Source organism: Rhinatrema bivittatum, chromosome 2 (assembly GCF_901001135.1).
Source record: "Rhinatrema bivittatum chromosome 2, aRhiBiv1.1, whole genome shotgun sequence".
Lineage (NCBI taxonomy): Eukaryota > Metazoa > Chordata > Amphibia > Gymnophiona > Rhinatrematidae > Rhinatrema > Rhinatrema bivittatum.
This window is the reverse complement of record NC_042616.1, coordinates 100,222,166-100,240,354: the sequence shown is the minus strand read 5'-3', so window position 1 is coordinate 100,240,354 and position 18,189 is coordinate 100,222,166. Positions and strand designations below refer to the sequence as shown.

Genomic DNA, 18,189 nt, shown 5'->3' with positions numbered 1-18,189 from the left:
CTTCTTGGTCACAGTGAAGCTTATATCTTAGCTTACTGCTTTTATTTTGCTTTTAATGTTTTTTATTATCTATGTTCTTTTGTAACCTGCCAAGCATTTTAGATTATATGGGCAAGAAATGTGATTTTAAATTAAATTAAATTAAGATGGCAACTCTGCCATACTCCAGGGAACCCTCCCCCCTGCATTTGTCCCTTGAGTGTGGCACACTTTCTTCCTGAAATACATTGGAGCGTCACTTTAAATTAAGAGGAGTAGCCGTAATAAAAGAAAAATCTTCCTTTTGAAATCCAGACCAGAAAAGAATTCATTCTTGTACTTGTTGTGGACGGGGGATTCGCTACACTTGTTTGTGTTTAAATTAAGAGGAGTAGCCGTAATAAAAGAAAACTTTTCCTTTTGAAATCCAGACCAGAAAAGAATTCATTCTTGCACTTGTGGATGTTTTATATATACTTCCTTCCTGCCCATCTCACTCATACCCTTTCCTTCTTCTACTATCCTTCCCTTCTCTTGATTCTCATCTCTTCCCTCCTCTCCTTCTCATAAAGATTGCCAGCTGATCCCAGGTTAATCAACACATTGATCCAGTTTTGGCTTTGCCCCCTTACATGCATGAATTTGTAGTTGAAATTTTATAGGGAAATCAACAGGATAATCAGAACTACAAACCCATGTATGCAATGGGGAAAAGCCAGGACTGGATCAGCCTGATCAGTCAACCTGAAGTTGGCTGGCAACCTTACCTCCAAGCACTAGCATCTCCCTTTTTGTCCCATTCTTAGCAGCCTGATTTTTTCCTCTCCTAGCTGCTGCACTACATTTCCTTCTCTGTGCTGTTCTTACTTTTAGCAGCAGTAGCAGCAAATCTTAGCAATAGTAATACTGGTGGCAGCAAAAACTCCTCTCAGCAGTACAGAACTCCTTACAGCTTCTTCCCAAGTCCTGCTGCACAAATATTTAAGGAACTACTACATAGCATCTCCTCCTCTTCCCCCACCCCACTCCCCAGCTTCAGCAGCTCTTCTTAATGACATCACTAATCCAGGCCTAGGAGCTAGTCGGGAGGAAAACTATGCACCTGGGGCAGAAGCTGCTAGGGGATGGATGCTGCCCACAAACAGAAAGTCTTTAATGTTCAATCAGAGGCATCTCAGGGGCTGTGAGCAACTGGATTTCAGTGGGAATTAGTGAGCCAGTTAAAATGTGTCTGTTGGCCAGATATGGACCGCAGGCTGTAGTCTGAGGGACCCCTGAGCTAGAGGATGGCCTCTGCCTCTTTAACTGAAGATGCAGTATAGCCTTGCTTTGTAGTCCACCTGGGAAAAAACCTTGTGCTTTGGGGTGTTTAGCAGTACTAGTGGCTATAGAGAGCTTCAAAAGTATTTGAATACAGGCAGTATCATGATGGGATCAAGAGTCTCTGGATGGGTTAGAGCTTGGGTATTCTGTGTTTTTTCCATCTCCTGAACCATCCTTAGTGTTCCCTCAGTGTTTCAGATGATGGCGCCTGCTCTAGGGGTGGGGTTCCATTCAACACAGGAAGGAAGCCCAAGAAAGAGCCTCTATCTCTAATAGCATTACATAAGAACATAAGAAGTTGCCAAAATGGGTCACACTGAGGGTCCATCAAGCCCAGCATCCTGTTTCAAACAGTGGCCAATCCAAGATACAAGTACTTAGCAAGTACCATAACATTAAATAGATCCCTTGCTACCAAAGCCAGTAATAAGCAGTGGCTACTCCCCAAATCAACTTGATTAACAGCAGTTTATGGACTTCTCCAGTAACTTATCTAAACTTATCTAAACCTTTTTTAAACCCAGCTACACTAACTAATTTAACTACATCCCTCTGGTAATGAATTCCAGAACTTAACTGTGCATTGAGTGGAAAAGAATTTTCTTTGGTTTGTTTTAAATGTGCTACTTGCTAACTTCATGGGGTGCCCCCTACTCCTTCTATTATCTGATAGAGTAAATAACCTATTCACATTTACCCATTCAAGTCCTGTCATGATTTTATAGACTTCTATCATAACCCCCCTTCAGCCTTCTCTTCTCCAAGCTGAACAACCCAAACCTCTTTAGTCTTTCCTCATAGGGGAGCCGTTCCAGTATCATTTTGGCCGCCCTTCTCTGTACCTTCTCCATCGCAATTACCGGTATATCTTTTTTGAGATGCAGTGGACAGAATTGTACCCAGTATTCAAGGTACAGTCTCACCATGGAACGATACAGAGACATTATGATATTCTTCATTTTATTCACCATTCCTTTCCTAATATTTAACATTCTGTTTGATTTTTTGACCGGTTCTGCACACTGAGCCAAAAATTTCAATATATTATCCACTATGACACTTAGATCTATTTCTTGGGTGGTAAATCCTAATATGGAACCTAACATTGCATGACTACAGCATGGGTTATTTTCCCCTATATGCATCATCTTCCACTTGTCCACATTAAATTTTATCTGCCATTTGGATGACCAAATTTCCAATCTTGCAAGGTTCTCCTGCAATTTATTATGAGCCGCTTGTGATTTAAGTACTCTGAATAATTTTGTGTTATCTACAAATTTGATCATCTCATCCCTGGTACTCCTTTCCAGATCATTTATAAATATATTAAAAAGCACTGGTTCATGTTCAGATGCCTGAGGCACTCCACTGTTTACCTTTTTCCACTGAGAAAACAGACCATTTAATCCTAGTCTCTTGTTTCTTGTCTTTTAACCAGTTTGCAATCAACAAAAGGACATCACCTCCTATCCCATGACTTTTAGTTGTCTTAAAGTCTCTCATGAGGGACTTTGTCAAACACCTTCTGAAAATCCAAATACACTACATCTACCAGTTCACCTTTATCACCTCCTTCAAAAAAAGTAGCAGATTTGTGAGGCAAGACTTCCCTTGGGTAACTCCATGCTGGCTGTGTCCCATTAAACCATGTATATCTATATGTGCTGTGATTTTCTTTTTTTACAATAGTTTCCATGATTTTCCTGGCACTAAATTCAGGCTTGCCAGATTATAGTTTCCTGGATCATCCCTGGAGCCCTTTTTAAATACTGGGGTTACATTGATCACCCTCCATTCTTCAGGTACAATGGACAATTTTAATGATAGGTTATAAAATTACTTGTAACTGGTCTGAAATTTTATTTTTGAGTTCTTTCAAAACCCTGGGGTGTATACCATCTAGTCCATGTGATTTACTACTCTTCAGTTTGCCATTCTGGCCTATTACATCTTCCAGGTTCACTGTGATTTGGTTCAGTTCATCTGAATCATCAACCTTGAAAACCATCTCTGGATTGGGTATCTCCCCAACATCCTCATTAGTAAACACCGAAGCACATAATTCATTTAGGCTTTCCACAATGGCCTTATCTTCCCCTAAGTGCCCCTTTAACCTCTCGGTCATCTAACATCCAACTGATTCCCTCACAGACTTCCTGCTTCAAATATATTTTTAAAAGTTTTTGTTAGGAGTTTTTGCCTCTATGGCCAACTTCTTTTCAAATTCTCCCTTAGATTGTCTTATCAATGTTTTACATTTAACCTGCCAATGCTTATGCTTTTTCCTATTTTCTTCAGATGGATCTTTCTTCCAATTTTTGAAGAAAGTCAGGTTTTTTTTCTATTTTCTTCATTTTCTTCAAGTTTCCCTTTTGAAAGTTTAGTCTAGAGCTGTAGATTTACTTGCTGTTCCCCTTCTAGTCATTAATTCAAATTTGATCATGTTAAGATCACTACTGCAAATATATAGTTTTATGTATATATGTATGTGTATATATGTATATACATAGTTTTATGTATAATATACACATACAAATGTATACTTGCAGAGTATTACTGAGTATACGAGGATTAGATAGTATTATGTGCACAGATATTTTGGACATGTTTATGAACTATCCTTATATTACTTCAAAAGAATAATACAACCCATACTGTAAAACCAGGCACAATATTCAAATACTTTCTCAGTATAAATGCACTTGTGAATCTGTTCATGCATCTACTAATACCGAAACAAAAAATATATTTAGATAAAATGGAGGGACTTTGTGTGGCGTTTCCTAATCTTCATAGTTAAGATGCCCCATTTCCTGAGGCAGTGCAAAGATTCTGCACAGACAGTGAGATTCTGTCATATTTTCATAAATGTGTATATAGTTTTCAGTGACTTACATGCACAGATTTAAGTGAGACCTTTCAGTTATTCAACAAGTACCTTTAAAAATGTTTCCAATCTTTGTGTATGCAGGACAAGATGTGAGGAAAATGAAATTAAAACTGGGAAATTACCCCTCCACAGGCACTCAAAGGCCTATGCAACTTCAGCGCAAGTCTTCTATCATTAAAGACAATAAAGGAAGTTGAAGAAAAAGTGAGTCCCCACTGGCTGGTTGCAAGGACAGCCTGTTTCTAGACAACTAGAATTCCCATTTAAGGAAAGGATGATGTCTAATAATGTCTCTCTTCTATTTTTCAATTTATAAAATCAAACTCATTTTGTAAACATTTATAGTTGGTTTTGTAAGACTGAACAATTCTACTTTTGCCAATTTATACAATTTTCATGGACTCTTTAAAATTCTATTATAAATACCTGAGTAATTTGTGAAGGATTTAAGGTCATCCAGAGAAATGGGAACTTGTGCACCAGAAATCAAGACCTAAAATTTAAATATGAGAAAAGCTTTAATAAAGGGTAGTAATTCAAAATGTTTCCAGCTCTGTATCACTGTATAAAAAAAAATTCCCTGTACCTGGATTTCCTGCTGATCAAACATTCTAAGCCACTCAAGATTTACCACATTTGCCAAGCCTTGTCTGAATGCAAGGCAATGATGTCTAATCTGTTTATTTAGTCTGTAGTCTGCAACAAGATGTATATATGCTATTCTGTTGGCACTTGTGACTGGGATATCCTTGCCACCTGGCTTCAGCTCTACTACCTGCAAATAAAAAAATAAATTAATTCAAGATTTGTCAAATAATTGTGTGCAGCATTAAAAAAAGAATGACCATTCACACTGGGTAGTTCAGTCACTTGCACTCATCAGTTCAAAGTAATAATAAAAGATGAAGATGTCAAGTCCCATTATATATCATGATGAAAAAGAATCTAATGAAAAAACAAGTTTTGATGGTATCCAATTTTGGAGCAGTTATGATGACAGATAATCAACTGTATGTTATCCCCATTAAAATAACTTACTGTAACTATGTAGGTTATATGCTCATTGTTTTCATAACATGAAGCAGATGAGTATTTACAAAATGAAAGTAATTTAATGCATTATGATAGATTTATTTATTTAAAAATCTTGTATCCCATATCCTTCTAAAAAGTAGCTTGGTGCAGGTAACATAACATTCATAAACATTAGGATATTTATTTATTTAAATACAAATCTTGTAGTCTGCAAATCCTATTTGTTCAATGTGGATGACATTCCTTTACATATATATTAAAACAATAAAACAACATTTTAATCATACCACACAAATAAAACAATACATAAATCTATATATTTGAAATACAATATAATGCACCTTTACTTGATAGATACATAAATACATTAAATAACCTTAGAATACAAAAAATACTTTATACTAATTAAAGATATATTACAAAATTACCTGATGGCATAGTGGTTGATTGTTAAAAACAATCACATACAATCTATCACTTGCTCAGTGTGTGGTGTGACTGATTTTATATATAATAGTTTATATTTACAAAGTTTTAAAGTGAATTTAGATGATCATATTTATAATTGTTTTTCATTAGCGGTCACTTTTCAATTCCTTAATTTACCGTAGTGCTTATATAGTTTATAGCTAATATATATTCAAGAGCAATTCTTATGTTTTGAAAGTAGAATTCTAAACTGTTTTCAGCTAAACTAGTAACAGTTCCTTTAGGCTACTAGCAAACCAAGGCCTAGATTTATCAAAATGCACTATATATCGCATGCGATAGGAAAAGGGGTGTGTTTTATGGTAATAGGCAGTTTATCGCAATTTGCGCTAATACCTATGCGAAGTGCTATCTTAGCACAAATTGCGATAACTTTTTCGCACTTTGCAATAAGTGCCAGACTTGATGTATTTCCTACATACAACTACTGGGGGGAACCATGTTTAGTAGGTTTAAGCTGAGAGAGAGAGACTAGCCATAATGTCATCATGCTAGATAGGTATTTATAACTCTATGGGAGGCCCACCTAGTAACTCGAGGTGAAGTTTAGGTATTAGTGTAGGTGTTAGGGGCCACTGACATTCAAAGTGAGACGTACGAACAGAACAGTGCTCTGTTGGGAATTATTAGAAAGGGAATGGTGAATAAAACGGAAAATGTCATAATGCCTCTGTATCGCTCCATGGTGAGACCGCACCTTGAATACTGTGTACAATTCTGGTCGCCGCATCTCAAAAAAGATATAATTGCGATGGAGAAGGTACAGAGAAGGGCTATCAAAATGATAAGGGGAATGGAACAACTTCCCTATAAGGAAAGACTAAAGAGGTTAGGACTTTTCAGCTTGGAGAAGAGACGACTGAGGGGGGATATGATAGAGGTGTTTAAAATCTTGAGAGGTCTAGAACGGGTAGATGTGAATCGGTTATTTACTCTTTCGGATAGTAGAAAGACTAGGGGGCACTCCATGAAGTTAGCATGGGGCACATTTAAAACTAATCGGAGAAAGTTCTTTTTTACTCAACGCACAATTAAACTCTGGAATTTGTTGCCAGAGGATGTGGTTAGTGCAGTTAGTATAGCTGTGTTTAAAAAAGGATTGGATAAGTTCTTGGAGAAGTCCATTACCTGCTATTAAGTTCACTTAGAGAATAGCCACTGCCATTAGCAATGGTAACATGGAATAGACTTAGTTTTTGGGTACTTGCCAGGTTCTTATGGCCTGGTTTGGCCTCTGTTGGAAACAGGATGCTGGGCTTGATGGACCCTTGGTCTGACCCAGTATGGCATTTTTTTATGTTCTTATGTTTAACCTATTGTAGATTTTAGTATCATCCGTAAAAAGACAAACTTTTCCCAATATTTCTTCTGCAATATTGCTTATGAAAACTATGAAAAGAACCAATCCAAGGACCGATCCCTGCAGCACACCACTAATAATGCCCCTCTCCTCAGAGTGAACTCCAGTCACCACTATTCTGTGTCACATCCCGCCAGGGCCGATGCTAGCTTTTTTTTGCTGCCCTGTGAGAAAAATTACTGTGCTGAGCACCCCCTCCCCCATTCAAGTGTCTGTCCCGGGCCAATCAAATATAACCCAACTCTGTCCTGCAATCAATATTTTTAAAAACAGACATGCCCCCCACCGCAGAACTCATGGATAAGGAAGTGTATTAAGTATTCTAGGCAAACCTTACAGCCTTGCACACAAGCCACCCCCCAACACCCACACACAATTAAATTATGCATTTATAACAAATTTTACATGGAAAAGAACATTCAAAAGTACAGTCTTCTGAGGCAATAACAACATGCATTATGGGGCGGATTTTAAAAGTCCAGCTCGCGTAAATCCGCCCAGATTTACGCGAGCAGGGCCTTGTGCGCCGGCGCGCCTATTTTCCATAGGCCTGCCGGCGCGCGCAGAGCCCCGGGACTCGCGTAAGTCCCGGGGTTTTTTGTCGGGGGCGGGGCCGATCGACGCAGCGTTTTGGGGGCGGGATGCGGCATTTCGGGGGCGGGCCCGGGGGGCGTGGTTTCAGCCCGGGGTGATCCGGGGGCGTGGCCGCGCCCTCCGGAACCGCCCCCGGGTCGCGTCTCGGCGCGCTAGCGGCCCGCTGGCGCGCGGGGATTTACTTCTCCCTCCGGGAGGCGTAAATCCCCGGACAAAGGTAGGGGGGGGTTTAGATAGGGCCGGGGGGTGGGTTAGGTAGAGGAAGGGAGGGGAAGGTGAGGGGAGGGCGAAAGAGAGTTCCCTCCGAGGCCGCTCCAATTTCGGAGCGGCCTCGGAGGGAACGGAGGCAGGCTGCGCGGCTCGGCGCGCGCCGGCTGCCCAAAATGTGCAGAACACAGACAGCCCCTCACCAAATACAGGATAAAGAGATCAGAAAGTATAAACAGAAATGTGCTGAGAAGAACTGAACTGGAACCCTCAATAAGCCAGCCTCTACATGCAGAGCAACAATAGAAAAACAGAAAGATTACCATTCTTCATAAAACATTAAACAATAAAATCAAGAAATATAAAACATTCATAATAGTAAAATCATATTCATAAAAAGAATAAATATTTCAAACCATTTAATGAATATCCAAAATTTCCCAAACATGAATAAAATATTTCAAAACATCTGATGAATAAAAAAATCCAGTAATTAAAAAATGTTCTGTTCCCCCTCAAAAATTATTAAATATTTCAAAATAGCAGAATCATCAAATTACATCCAATAATTAAAACTAATAAGGATTAAAACATCTTCTACTCTCCATATCTGTTATCTTCTAATTTCCAGTCACCCTGAGATTGTTATGGATTGGGGGAGGTAAAGCCACATAAATCTTAACTTCTCTCTCACAAATGCACAGTAACATTCATTCGCTCACACTTTCCCTCTCTCTAACATAAACAGGCTCCCTCTCAGATATATAGAGATTGTGTGAGTGTCTATGAGAGCCTGTATGTGACATACACAATACACAATCTCTCACATATACACAGGGGTGACTCAAGGCAATCTGCTGCCTGAGGCAAGGGAAGAGATGAAACCCCCTCCCGAGGCATGGCATAGCATGGAGACTGTCTGTGCGTGGCGCTTCCTTTCAGGGCCAATGCAAGGGTATTAGGCGCTCAACAAACCTTACACCTTTGGCTCCCCCATTTCTCCAGCTTGCATTTATTTATTTATTTATTTATTTATTTATTTAAAGGTTTTTTATATACCGATAGCCGTTTGCACATCGTATCGGTTTCCAGAAAACTAAAAGTTTTTGACAGTGTCAGTAAACAGAACATTTCATCACACGCAATTAAAATTATACACGAACAACATCATTTTAAATGAAAAAGGACATTCAAAGTACAGTCTTCCGATGTAAAAATATATCTTACAACAATATTTACATGCAATGCTGGGATGCCAATGAGGAAACCTTGCAAAAAAGACATTTGGAGCCCATATGGTATTAGGCCTATTGTAAAGTACATTGGGTTTGGGCTTAACTTCAAAAAGCCATGAATAAACTGAACTACAATTAGAATGTAGTAACTGATAATAAAACTGCACCAACTGCCAGCATTCAAACAGTAAAAATCCTACCCATGAAAATGCAACACTGCAAATATTACACCAGGCTCTAAAATACTAATATACCCCCTATTAAAAAAACAGGACAAGAGAGGCTGTTATAGATCCCTACCCAGAAACTATACAATAGCAAAATACTTCACTTCTACTACAATATACACCAGAACACATCCCATAAAGTATAAATAGAAATGTGCAGACAAACACTGAATTGAAAATTACTAACAGCTAGACTCCGTATGCAGTGCAACAATGGAAAAACAGAAACATCACCATCAGGACTGGGAGCCCTGCGAGCATATCAGAAATTCTTGTCACCACAGTCTTCTTTCTACCCGTGGGGCTGGAGATCCCTGCGGGTTCATCATAAATATGAGCCACAGCCGTTGTTTTCTTCCTGCTCACAGGGTTTGGAGCCCTGCAAACACATCAGAAATGGCCTGCTGCCCCCCCCCCCCCCCCCCCCGGTTTGTCGCCCCATGCAAATGTGCCACTGGGCCTGCATCCCACTCTTTAAGGCCCATATCAAGGGCGCTCATTTGATTTATAAGTTGCCTATTTGGAACTGTGTCAAAGGCCTTACTGAAATGCAAGCACTCTATACCTAACGCTCTCTCTGATCCAACTCTTTGGTTGAGGCAGCATCATATTTACCAAGGCTGATCTGTATTAGATGGAAAGTGCTTGGCTGGTAAGTGTTAGAATGCACAAACTACAGGGTTATTTTCCAATCTAGAAATTTGTATTTTTAACAGGCAATCAATCAGTTTGATAAAGGCGAAAAAAACATGTTTTCAATTTTAGTTGCCTTAGTGCTAGAGAGTTAAAAAAAATTTTTTCACAGCAGGTATGTCCAGTTCACACAATACTTTAAGCTTCACACTACGTATAGCTTCCTAGTGTATATCAAGCAAGGCTATATATTACATTCATTTTATAAGTGGAAAATATATTAGGATAGCTCTATAAAAATTACCAATAGCAGCTTGTTTGCTGCTCATACTTCAAGATATTTATTTGGACAGATGTGGCAATCATACCACTTGATGTGGCAATCATAACAAATATAGAGCATTATGCTAATGGAGACATGCCTACAACACTAAAAATCTGATGGGTTTGATGTAATTAAGCATCACAAGAATGATCTGATCCAGGGATTAGACTGGGGGTCAGGGAAGAACTAGGTATATAATTTACATAAATGAAACAAGGCAATTAGAAACAAAAGCTACCTTAACTTGCTATACAAAATTCTGGAAAGCAATAGAAGGTAAGACATTTGTTATATGTTACACTTACTCTGCTCATCAAGTGCCACTAGATGGTCCAATATAACAGGCTATACAAAAAAATTCTACCTTGGTGATGAATGTTCATAGTAAACAAGTGAAGTATAATTTTGCTAGAACCATACCAATTCTACACTTTTTTTTAATGTAGTAATCATTCAGGTTTAGTGATCAAAAGAGAACCAGCCTAAATTAATCACTGCAGGATTTCAATTATCACACTGTAATACATTTTAGTAGACATAAAATGCAAATAACTGTTACAATGAATGTCAGGAATCTGGTCTCCAGGTTTCTCAAGCCTATAGTCTAACAATTAGACTACAATGCCATTATTGCTGATCCTAGAAATCTCTTGCATAGGTACTGCTATAGAGATCCTACTTGCCCAGTGCTGCTCTGTGGTCTTATGGTTTAAGATGTATAGGTCTGGTCACTCCCATTAGACTATGGGGCTGGACATAGTTCAAACTGTGAGATGGCTGGAGTGGTGCCAGCTGGGGAGAAGGGAGACAGAGATCCCCTGCCAAGATTAGCAGGAACTAACTCCTAAAAACAAACATTTTGTCTTGTTTTATGTACAGAAACCTAACATTTTCTGCATGAAATTATTATTTATAATGCATTACCTGTAACAGAGAAGGGAGAAATAGTCTTGCCCCCACATCAGCCTGCCAGTAGCCTCTAGAAAAGCAAACTGTGGACAAACTGATTAAACTCGAAAATGATTATTAACAATCAACCACCCTTGCTTCCTACCAATAGGGAACACTGAGCTCAGCCAAAAGAATACACTTATTCACTAAACTGAGGGGCTGGTTAAACCATTTACCAGTCTTTGAATGAATAGCAGGAACAATACTCTGCAATGTCCGCACCACAAGGTGAACCAAAGGTAAATATACAGCAGCCAAGGGTGGATTGACCTGCCCTATTAGAGGAAAGAAAATTATCAAGTAGCAATTTCTCCTTCTACATTCAGGCAAGCCAGTCCCTACCAGTGGGATGTATCAAAGCTACTCCCAAACAGGGTGGGAGGCTGCCCATGGTCCAATCAACACCACAGCATCTTCCTGAGCCTGAACATCCAAGCGGTAATGCTTGGAAAAGGTGTGCAATGATGACCACATCACCAATCAGCAAATCTCAACAGGTGACAATAAACGAAGTTCTGCCCATGATACTGCCTGAGCCTCGTGGATTGCAGTCTAATCTGCTTCGGCAAAAGAATCTCTGCAGCCACATAAGCGGCCATAATGACCTCCTTAACTCAACAGGCTACAGTCACCCTAGATGCTGAGGCACCCTGTTTGGCACCACCATGAAGCACAAAAAGGCGATCAGACTTCCGGACAGATTTAGTAACCTCCAAGTACCGCAGCAAATGTCACTTGACGTCCAAGATACGCAAAAGACGATATTCACTTTCATCTCTGTCCCTGTCCAAGGTAGGCAGGGAAATGGACTGATTCAAATGAAGCTCTGAAACCACTTTTGCCATAAAAAGAGGGTACAGTCCGAAGCTGTACCGTTCCTGGAGTCAAACGCAGAAAAGGTTCATGGCAAGAAAGGGCCTGCAGTTCGGAAACCCGATGTGCAGAACAGATTGCCACTAGAAAAACTTGTCTTCAAGGCAAGCAGTTACAAGGAAAGGGCATATAGCGGACAACAGGTCGGACCTGTCAAGAAGTCCAGGACCAGATTAAGGCCCCACAGAGGCACCGGAAGCTGCAAAGGAGGATGAAGATGCTTACTTTCCTTCAAGAACCAAGACACATCAGGATGTGAAAACAAAGGCCCACCATTAACTCGCCCCCATAACAAAATTAAGGGAATCTCCACCTTGAGAGGCTGAGAAACTCACTCAGTACACCAGGCTTCGAAAACTCTCCAAACTCTAATATAGGCCAGAGATGTAGAAAATTTCCTGGCCCGAAGCAAAGTGGAAATCACGGCAGGCGAATAACCAAATTTCAACAATCTAGCCCTCTCAATGGCCAAACCGTAAGACAAAACTGACCCGGACTGTCATGTAGAATGGTTCCCTGCCACAACAGATCCTTCTGAGGCGGTAGCCTGAGGGGACTGCCCACCAGCAGCGTCTGCAGATTGGCATACCACGGCCTCCGGGGCCAATTCAAAGCCACCAAAAAGAAGGTGTTGGCTTGACTTGCAATCTTCCGAACATTCCTGCCTATCAGGGGCCAGGGTAGGAAGGCATACAGCAGGCTGCCCCTCAGCCATACCTGAGTGAGAGCATCAATGCCCAGTGTTTTCGGGTCCCGTCTGCAAACTGAAAAACCGTGGAATATTCATGTTGTCGGAGGTCGCCAGCAAGTCTAGGTACACATGGCCCTAGCATTCCACAATGAGCTGAAAAGCTTTGTTTGCTAGCTCCCACTCTCCTGAGTCCAAGTTCTTTCTGCTGAGAAAGTTGGCTCTGACATTGTCCTTTCCAGCAATATGAGAGGTGGAAATGCTTAGCAGATGTTGCTCTGCCCACACCATCAGCGCATATATTTCCTCCAGCACCTACTGACTCTTGGTTCCGCCCTGATGATGATGTAGGCCACAGCTGTCGCATTGTCTAACATTTCTGGACTGCCCGAGCCTCTAGACGCTCGGCAAACTGCAAGTACGCTAGATGAATTGCCTGAGCTTCCAAGCAGTTGATGTTCCACTGCCGACCCTTGGCATTCCAACGACCTTGCGCCATCAACTCCTGACAGTGAGCCCCCCCAACCCAGAAGGCTCGCATTTGTTGTGGGCACTAACCAATCCAGCATCTCCAAGGAAACTCCCTTCCTGAGATGATCCACCTGCAACCATCATTGTAACTGGGCATTCAACTCTAATGGCAGGAGAAGTCTCACTGCACAGTCCTGCGACTGTGGATTCCAGCAGAAAAGCAACACATATTGAAGAGGATGCATATGAGCTCTTGCCCAGGGAATTACTTCCAATGTGGCTACCATCAAACCCAGGATCCATAAATAAGACCACAGTCAAGCTTGCCGCACTTATTAGGGTGAAAATCTGAGCAATCAAGTTTTGAATTTGATTCTCCGGCAGAAATACTTTGCCCTGCTTTGTATCAAATTTTTTAGGTACACTCTGTTGCCTCACTCAAAATTAATGTGCCAATTAATGTGTCACATTATTCTGAAAATATAATAGTAAATTCAATTTTCTTATGAATTTTATATACCGCAATGCGACTTTCAAATGCGTCATGAAATGCTGTGGGGACGAAAGACAAACCATTGTTCAATACTTGCTGTTGTATGTCCGAAAGAACTACTGATGATATATTGATTATAGCTGATGACTCCTGCCTGACTGTGTTCTGGTCGTTCGTTCTGATGTGCGATTTGTATTTTGGAACGTCGGTTTCGTTTTTCTCGTGTATCTTTTTTGTTCCTGTCTTTCCCCTCCTAAAAAAATCTTTCCTTTCTCCTTGTGTTTGTTCCCCTTGTACTTTTCCTGATCATCAAATTCATCAGAGCCGCTAGAGCTGTCCCCTGAAGAGGAATCAAAGTGCACCTTTTTGCAGGTTAACCTTTAGTCTGGCTGCAATGAGTCAGTTTGATACCTTAAAAAGAAAATTATTAAATGAAGACAAAACATCTTGGGTGTTAGTGTCAATGGTAGTGATAAGCTGAACACATTCAGCTTAAAGGTAACAAGAAAAACTCAAACTTTGGATGAGAGTAGCTAAAGGTGCAAGAAAAATATTAAACAAGACCGCAGATCGAATATTTATCACTTCTTGTGTTGATACCACTAGTGTTTTGGGTACAGTATTAAATCTGAAGTTTCCTTTTCTTTTTGTTTATTGTGGTATCTAACATAGGGCCTGATTTACTAAGGCTTTTCTCCCATTCTCTGTCAATGAGAAAAATGCTTAGTAAATGAGGTCCATAGTTATATAGTGAATGATAACAAATATAGACCAAAATAACCCATCTAGTCTACCCATTTGATTTTTGTGCACTTGGACAGATGCACATATGAGTTCCCAAATGCAACCCAACACGAACTGCTCCTCTCCACATTTTTATTTATTTTTAAGTGACCTCCCCATCCTTTTCCTACCACTTCATATTCTCCCAAGCATATGTAAAATCTGTTACAGTTATGGCCTCCACCATCCCTGCTAGTAGGCCCCTTTCATGTTAAAATCCCGCCTCCCCAAGATCGTTAAAGTTTGGTTTATCCCTGGTCCCTCAGCATTCCTGGAGGCCCAATTCAATTTTACACTGCTCTTTAGGATTGTAACCACAATTCTGTACAGGTTAATAAAATACTTTCTAGGAAGCACAAGCCATTACTAATGTTGTTTTTGGGTTGTAACTACCACTCTTTGCAGGTGACCCAAATTGCCTTCTTGGAAGCACAATGTTGCAAGCTGTACCCACTGCTCTATTCAGGTTACTCATATAATGCCTTCTGGAAGCATGGGTTGTTGTGGGTTGTACCCTACACTTGGTGCAGATTACTCCCATAATTTCTTCTTGGAAGCACAATGCTGTTCCACTCAGGTTATCTTGATGCTTCAATCCCATTGTTTTGCTATCAGGGATCCTCCACATATATCCCACATTTCTTTCTTTCTTTCTTTTTTTTTTTTTTATTGTTACCATTTTAGTCTGTACAACTTTCTCTGGGAGAACATTCCAGCCATTCACCAACCTTTCTGTGAGAAAGTATTTTCTGATGTTGCTCCTGATGCGATTTATATCATGACCACTAATTTTATATTTTTTTCCAATGAAAAATGTTTGCTTCTTATGCATTAATACCTTTCAGATTTTTAAATATCTGATCATGTCCTCCCATCTCTCCTCTCTTCTAAAGTGTACATATTTAAGACACCATTTTGGTGGCTTCTCTCTGGATCGCCTCTAGCCTATCTATATCCTTTCTGAGATATGGCCTATAGAACTTAACACAGTATATTATAGATGAGGTTTCACCAATGACCTTTTCAGTCTTACTGAAGATCTGTGATTTTAATTGTTATATTTTTGAGAACTAATAGTAAAAGATGAATTTTAAATGCCCAATGCATGCATTAATTAAGGGTTGCAGGAATATTTTGGGCTTGCAAATGCTGAGCAGATTTTAAAAGCTGTCCGGATATGCGCATAAATGCTGCAGTGCCCACATCTCAGAAGTTTTCAAAAAGGTGCAGGGCGTGGTCTGGGTGGGGCATGGGTGTTTCAGGGCATGAAGTTGAGATGTGCATGCAAATATTTGTGTGATCTGACATGCACTGAGGCCTCCTGCCATGTAACTTTATTTCTGCTAAGGATGCCATGTAAGTTATAAAATAAAGATAAATAGGCAGATCTGTGGGGTTTCAATGGTCAGGGATAACTGAGGGGGCGTGAAGGCTATTAAACTATTTATTTATTTATGACATTTATAATTTGATTTCCAGTTTTTACAATAAAAGCTTCCAAAGCGATGTACAAAACAAAACATCCTCCAAACAGTGGAAAGAGCTAATTGCTTGCAAAACTCATCTAAAATTGTCATATATCAGAAGTAGCATTCCAGGAGTTGACTCATATAAAATTGCTGATGATAATACAAAGGCAATCATACCTGGGTCATCATCAGCCATGTTTTTATTTGGCGATGGAACCGTATAAGATCTTTCTCTTCCCTAATCAATGGAGGAAGCTCATTCCAAATCTTGGGAATTATCATAGAGAGAGATCCATATTTTAACTTAACATGCCGAAAGGTTTTAACTGATGGAAGCTGAAGTTGGCTGCTATATTGTGCACATACATTTCTGGCTGAAGTTTTCTAACGTAACCTATGCTCCATGTGAGGGGGCAATTTCCACGTATGATCTTAAAAGCCAATAAAAAAAAGTTTAAATTTACAGCACAATTTCACTGGCAACAAATGCGATTTTAAGAGAAGGGGTGCAACTGATTCTCATCTACTCCTACCCATAACAATTCTTGCAGTCATATTTAGGAGGGGTTTTAGAGGGCTAATCTCTTAATTGGGCGAACTAGGGATAAAATGCCAAAACTGGAAATAGCATCAACACGCGCTCTTCTTAAAATCCCCCGATTTATGCAGAAAGTGCACTCATGTTATAAAATAGCTACATCCCTGGGCATGGGCTGACAAATGCATGCACATGTGCCCGTGCATCAGTTTGAAAGTTATTGTCCCTGTGTCAGATTTAGGTTTTAGGCAAACAAAATGCTAATATGACTCTGAAGTAGTGTATCTTTTGTCCACAAATTTAATTTCCTATAATGTGAAGAATAGAAAAAAACTAAAATCCTGTACAAGCAAAAACTTAAGTGAGATTTCTGTCCAATTCTTAAATTACCACTTTCGTGAAGAGCTGAACCACAAGAATAATTTAAAGTTTATACTTGTCCTATAAAGAATTTAATTCTAGAGCTTGTAAAAATGCTGTGTTACCTTCTCCACTACACAAAACCCCCCCAAAAATCAAAAACAAAAATCCCCATAAATGAAAATGAATTTAAAAACACATGCTTTTCTCCTGTATCTTTGAGCTCTTAGTTCAACTGTAACCTGCCCTTATTAGGGTATAGTACTACAAACTAGACAGATTTTCCCTCATTTTTGTTCTATCCATCTTCTCTCTCTCTAACCTAGCCATCATATTATAATCCTTGGTAGGAAGAAACAGGTCATAGCTCTCTTCAGAATCTGGCATGTGTGTATCCTAAACTCTAGCCATAGGTATAGCAAATGTTGCTTACCTGTAACAGGAGTTCTCAGAGGACAGCAGGATGTTAGTCCTCACATATGGGTGGCATCACAGAATGGAGCCCAATCACAGAACACTTTTGTCAAAGTTTCTAGAACTTTGACTGGCCCCTACTGGGCATGCCCAGCATGGCACTAACCCTGCAGCCAGCAGGGGTCCCTCTTTAGTCTGGTTACAAAGCTACAGGCAGTGCCGAAAAATAAAATAAGAAAACGAACCCAACACCACGGGGTGGCGGGCGGGTTTCGTGAGGACTAACATGCTGCTGTCCTGTGAGAACACCTGTTACAGGTAAGTAACATTTGCTTTCTCACAGGACAAGCAGGATGGTAGTCCTCACATATGGGTGAGTATCGAGCTGAGGATGTCCGGAGATGCACCAAATGTACCCAAGACGTGCAACAGGCACAACAACTGGGGTAGAATTTGGGGGAGGGCATCCTGAACTCCACCGGGCAGGCGGAAGGGTGTTGGTATGTCACGTCGTAAATAAGTTACGCAAGACAGACTGGCCGAAGATGGAATCTTGTCTTCCGGCTTTGTCTAGCCAATAGTGGGCTGTAAAAGTATGGAGAGAACGCCAGGTGGCAGCCCTGCAAATGTCAGGAAGCGGCACTGATCGTAGGTGTGCTACTGAAGTCGCCATGGCCCTCACAGAGTGTGCTTTAACACAATCTTGAAGTGGAATGCCCGCTTGCTGATAGCAAAAGGAAATGCAATCCATTAGCCAGGAGGAGAGAGTCTGCTTCCTACTGGCTGCCCCAATTTGTTAGGATGGAAAGAGATAAATTAGTGAGTGCTCTTTCTGTGGGCAGCTGTACG

General features: G+C 40.3%; 1 protein-coding gene across 3 annotated transcripts in view; it reads right to left on the bottom strand.

Moving 5' to 3' along the window:
• Positions 1–18,189, bottom strand: part of UBE3C (ubiquitin protein ligase E3C) — a 496,047-nt gene that overhangs the window by 32,232 nt on the left and 445,626 nt on the right. For all 3 annotated transcript variants that reach the window (XM_029588499.1, XM_029588501.1, XM_029588500.1), the window contains 2 exons: positions 4,782–4,970; positions 4,622–4,688 (listed from right to left, as the gene is read on the bottom strand). In XM_029588499.1, coding sequence (XP_029444359.1) covers positions 4,622–4,688; positions 4,782–4,970 — 256 coding nt within the window. The remainder of the gene's footprint in view (positions 1–4,621; positions 4,689–4,781; positions 4,971–18,189) is intronic.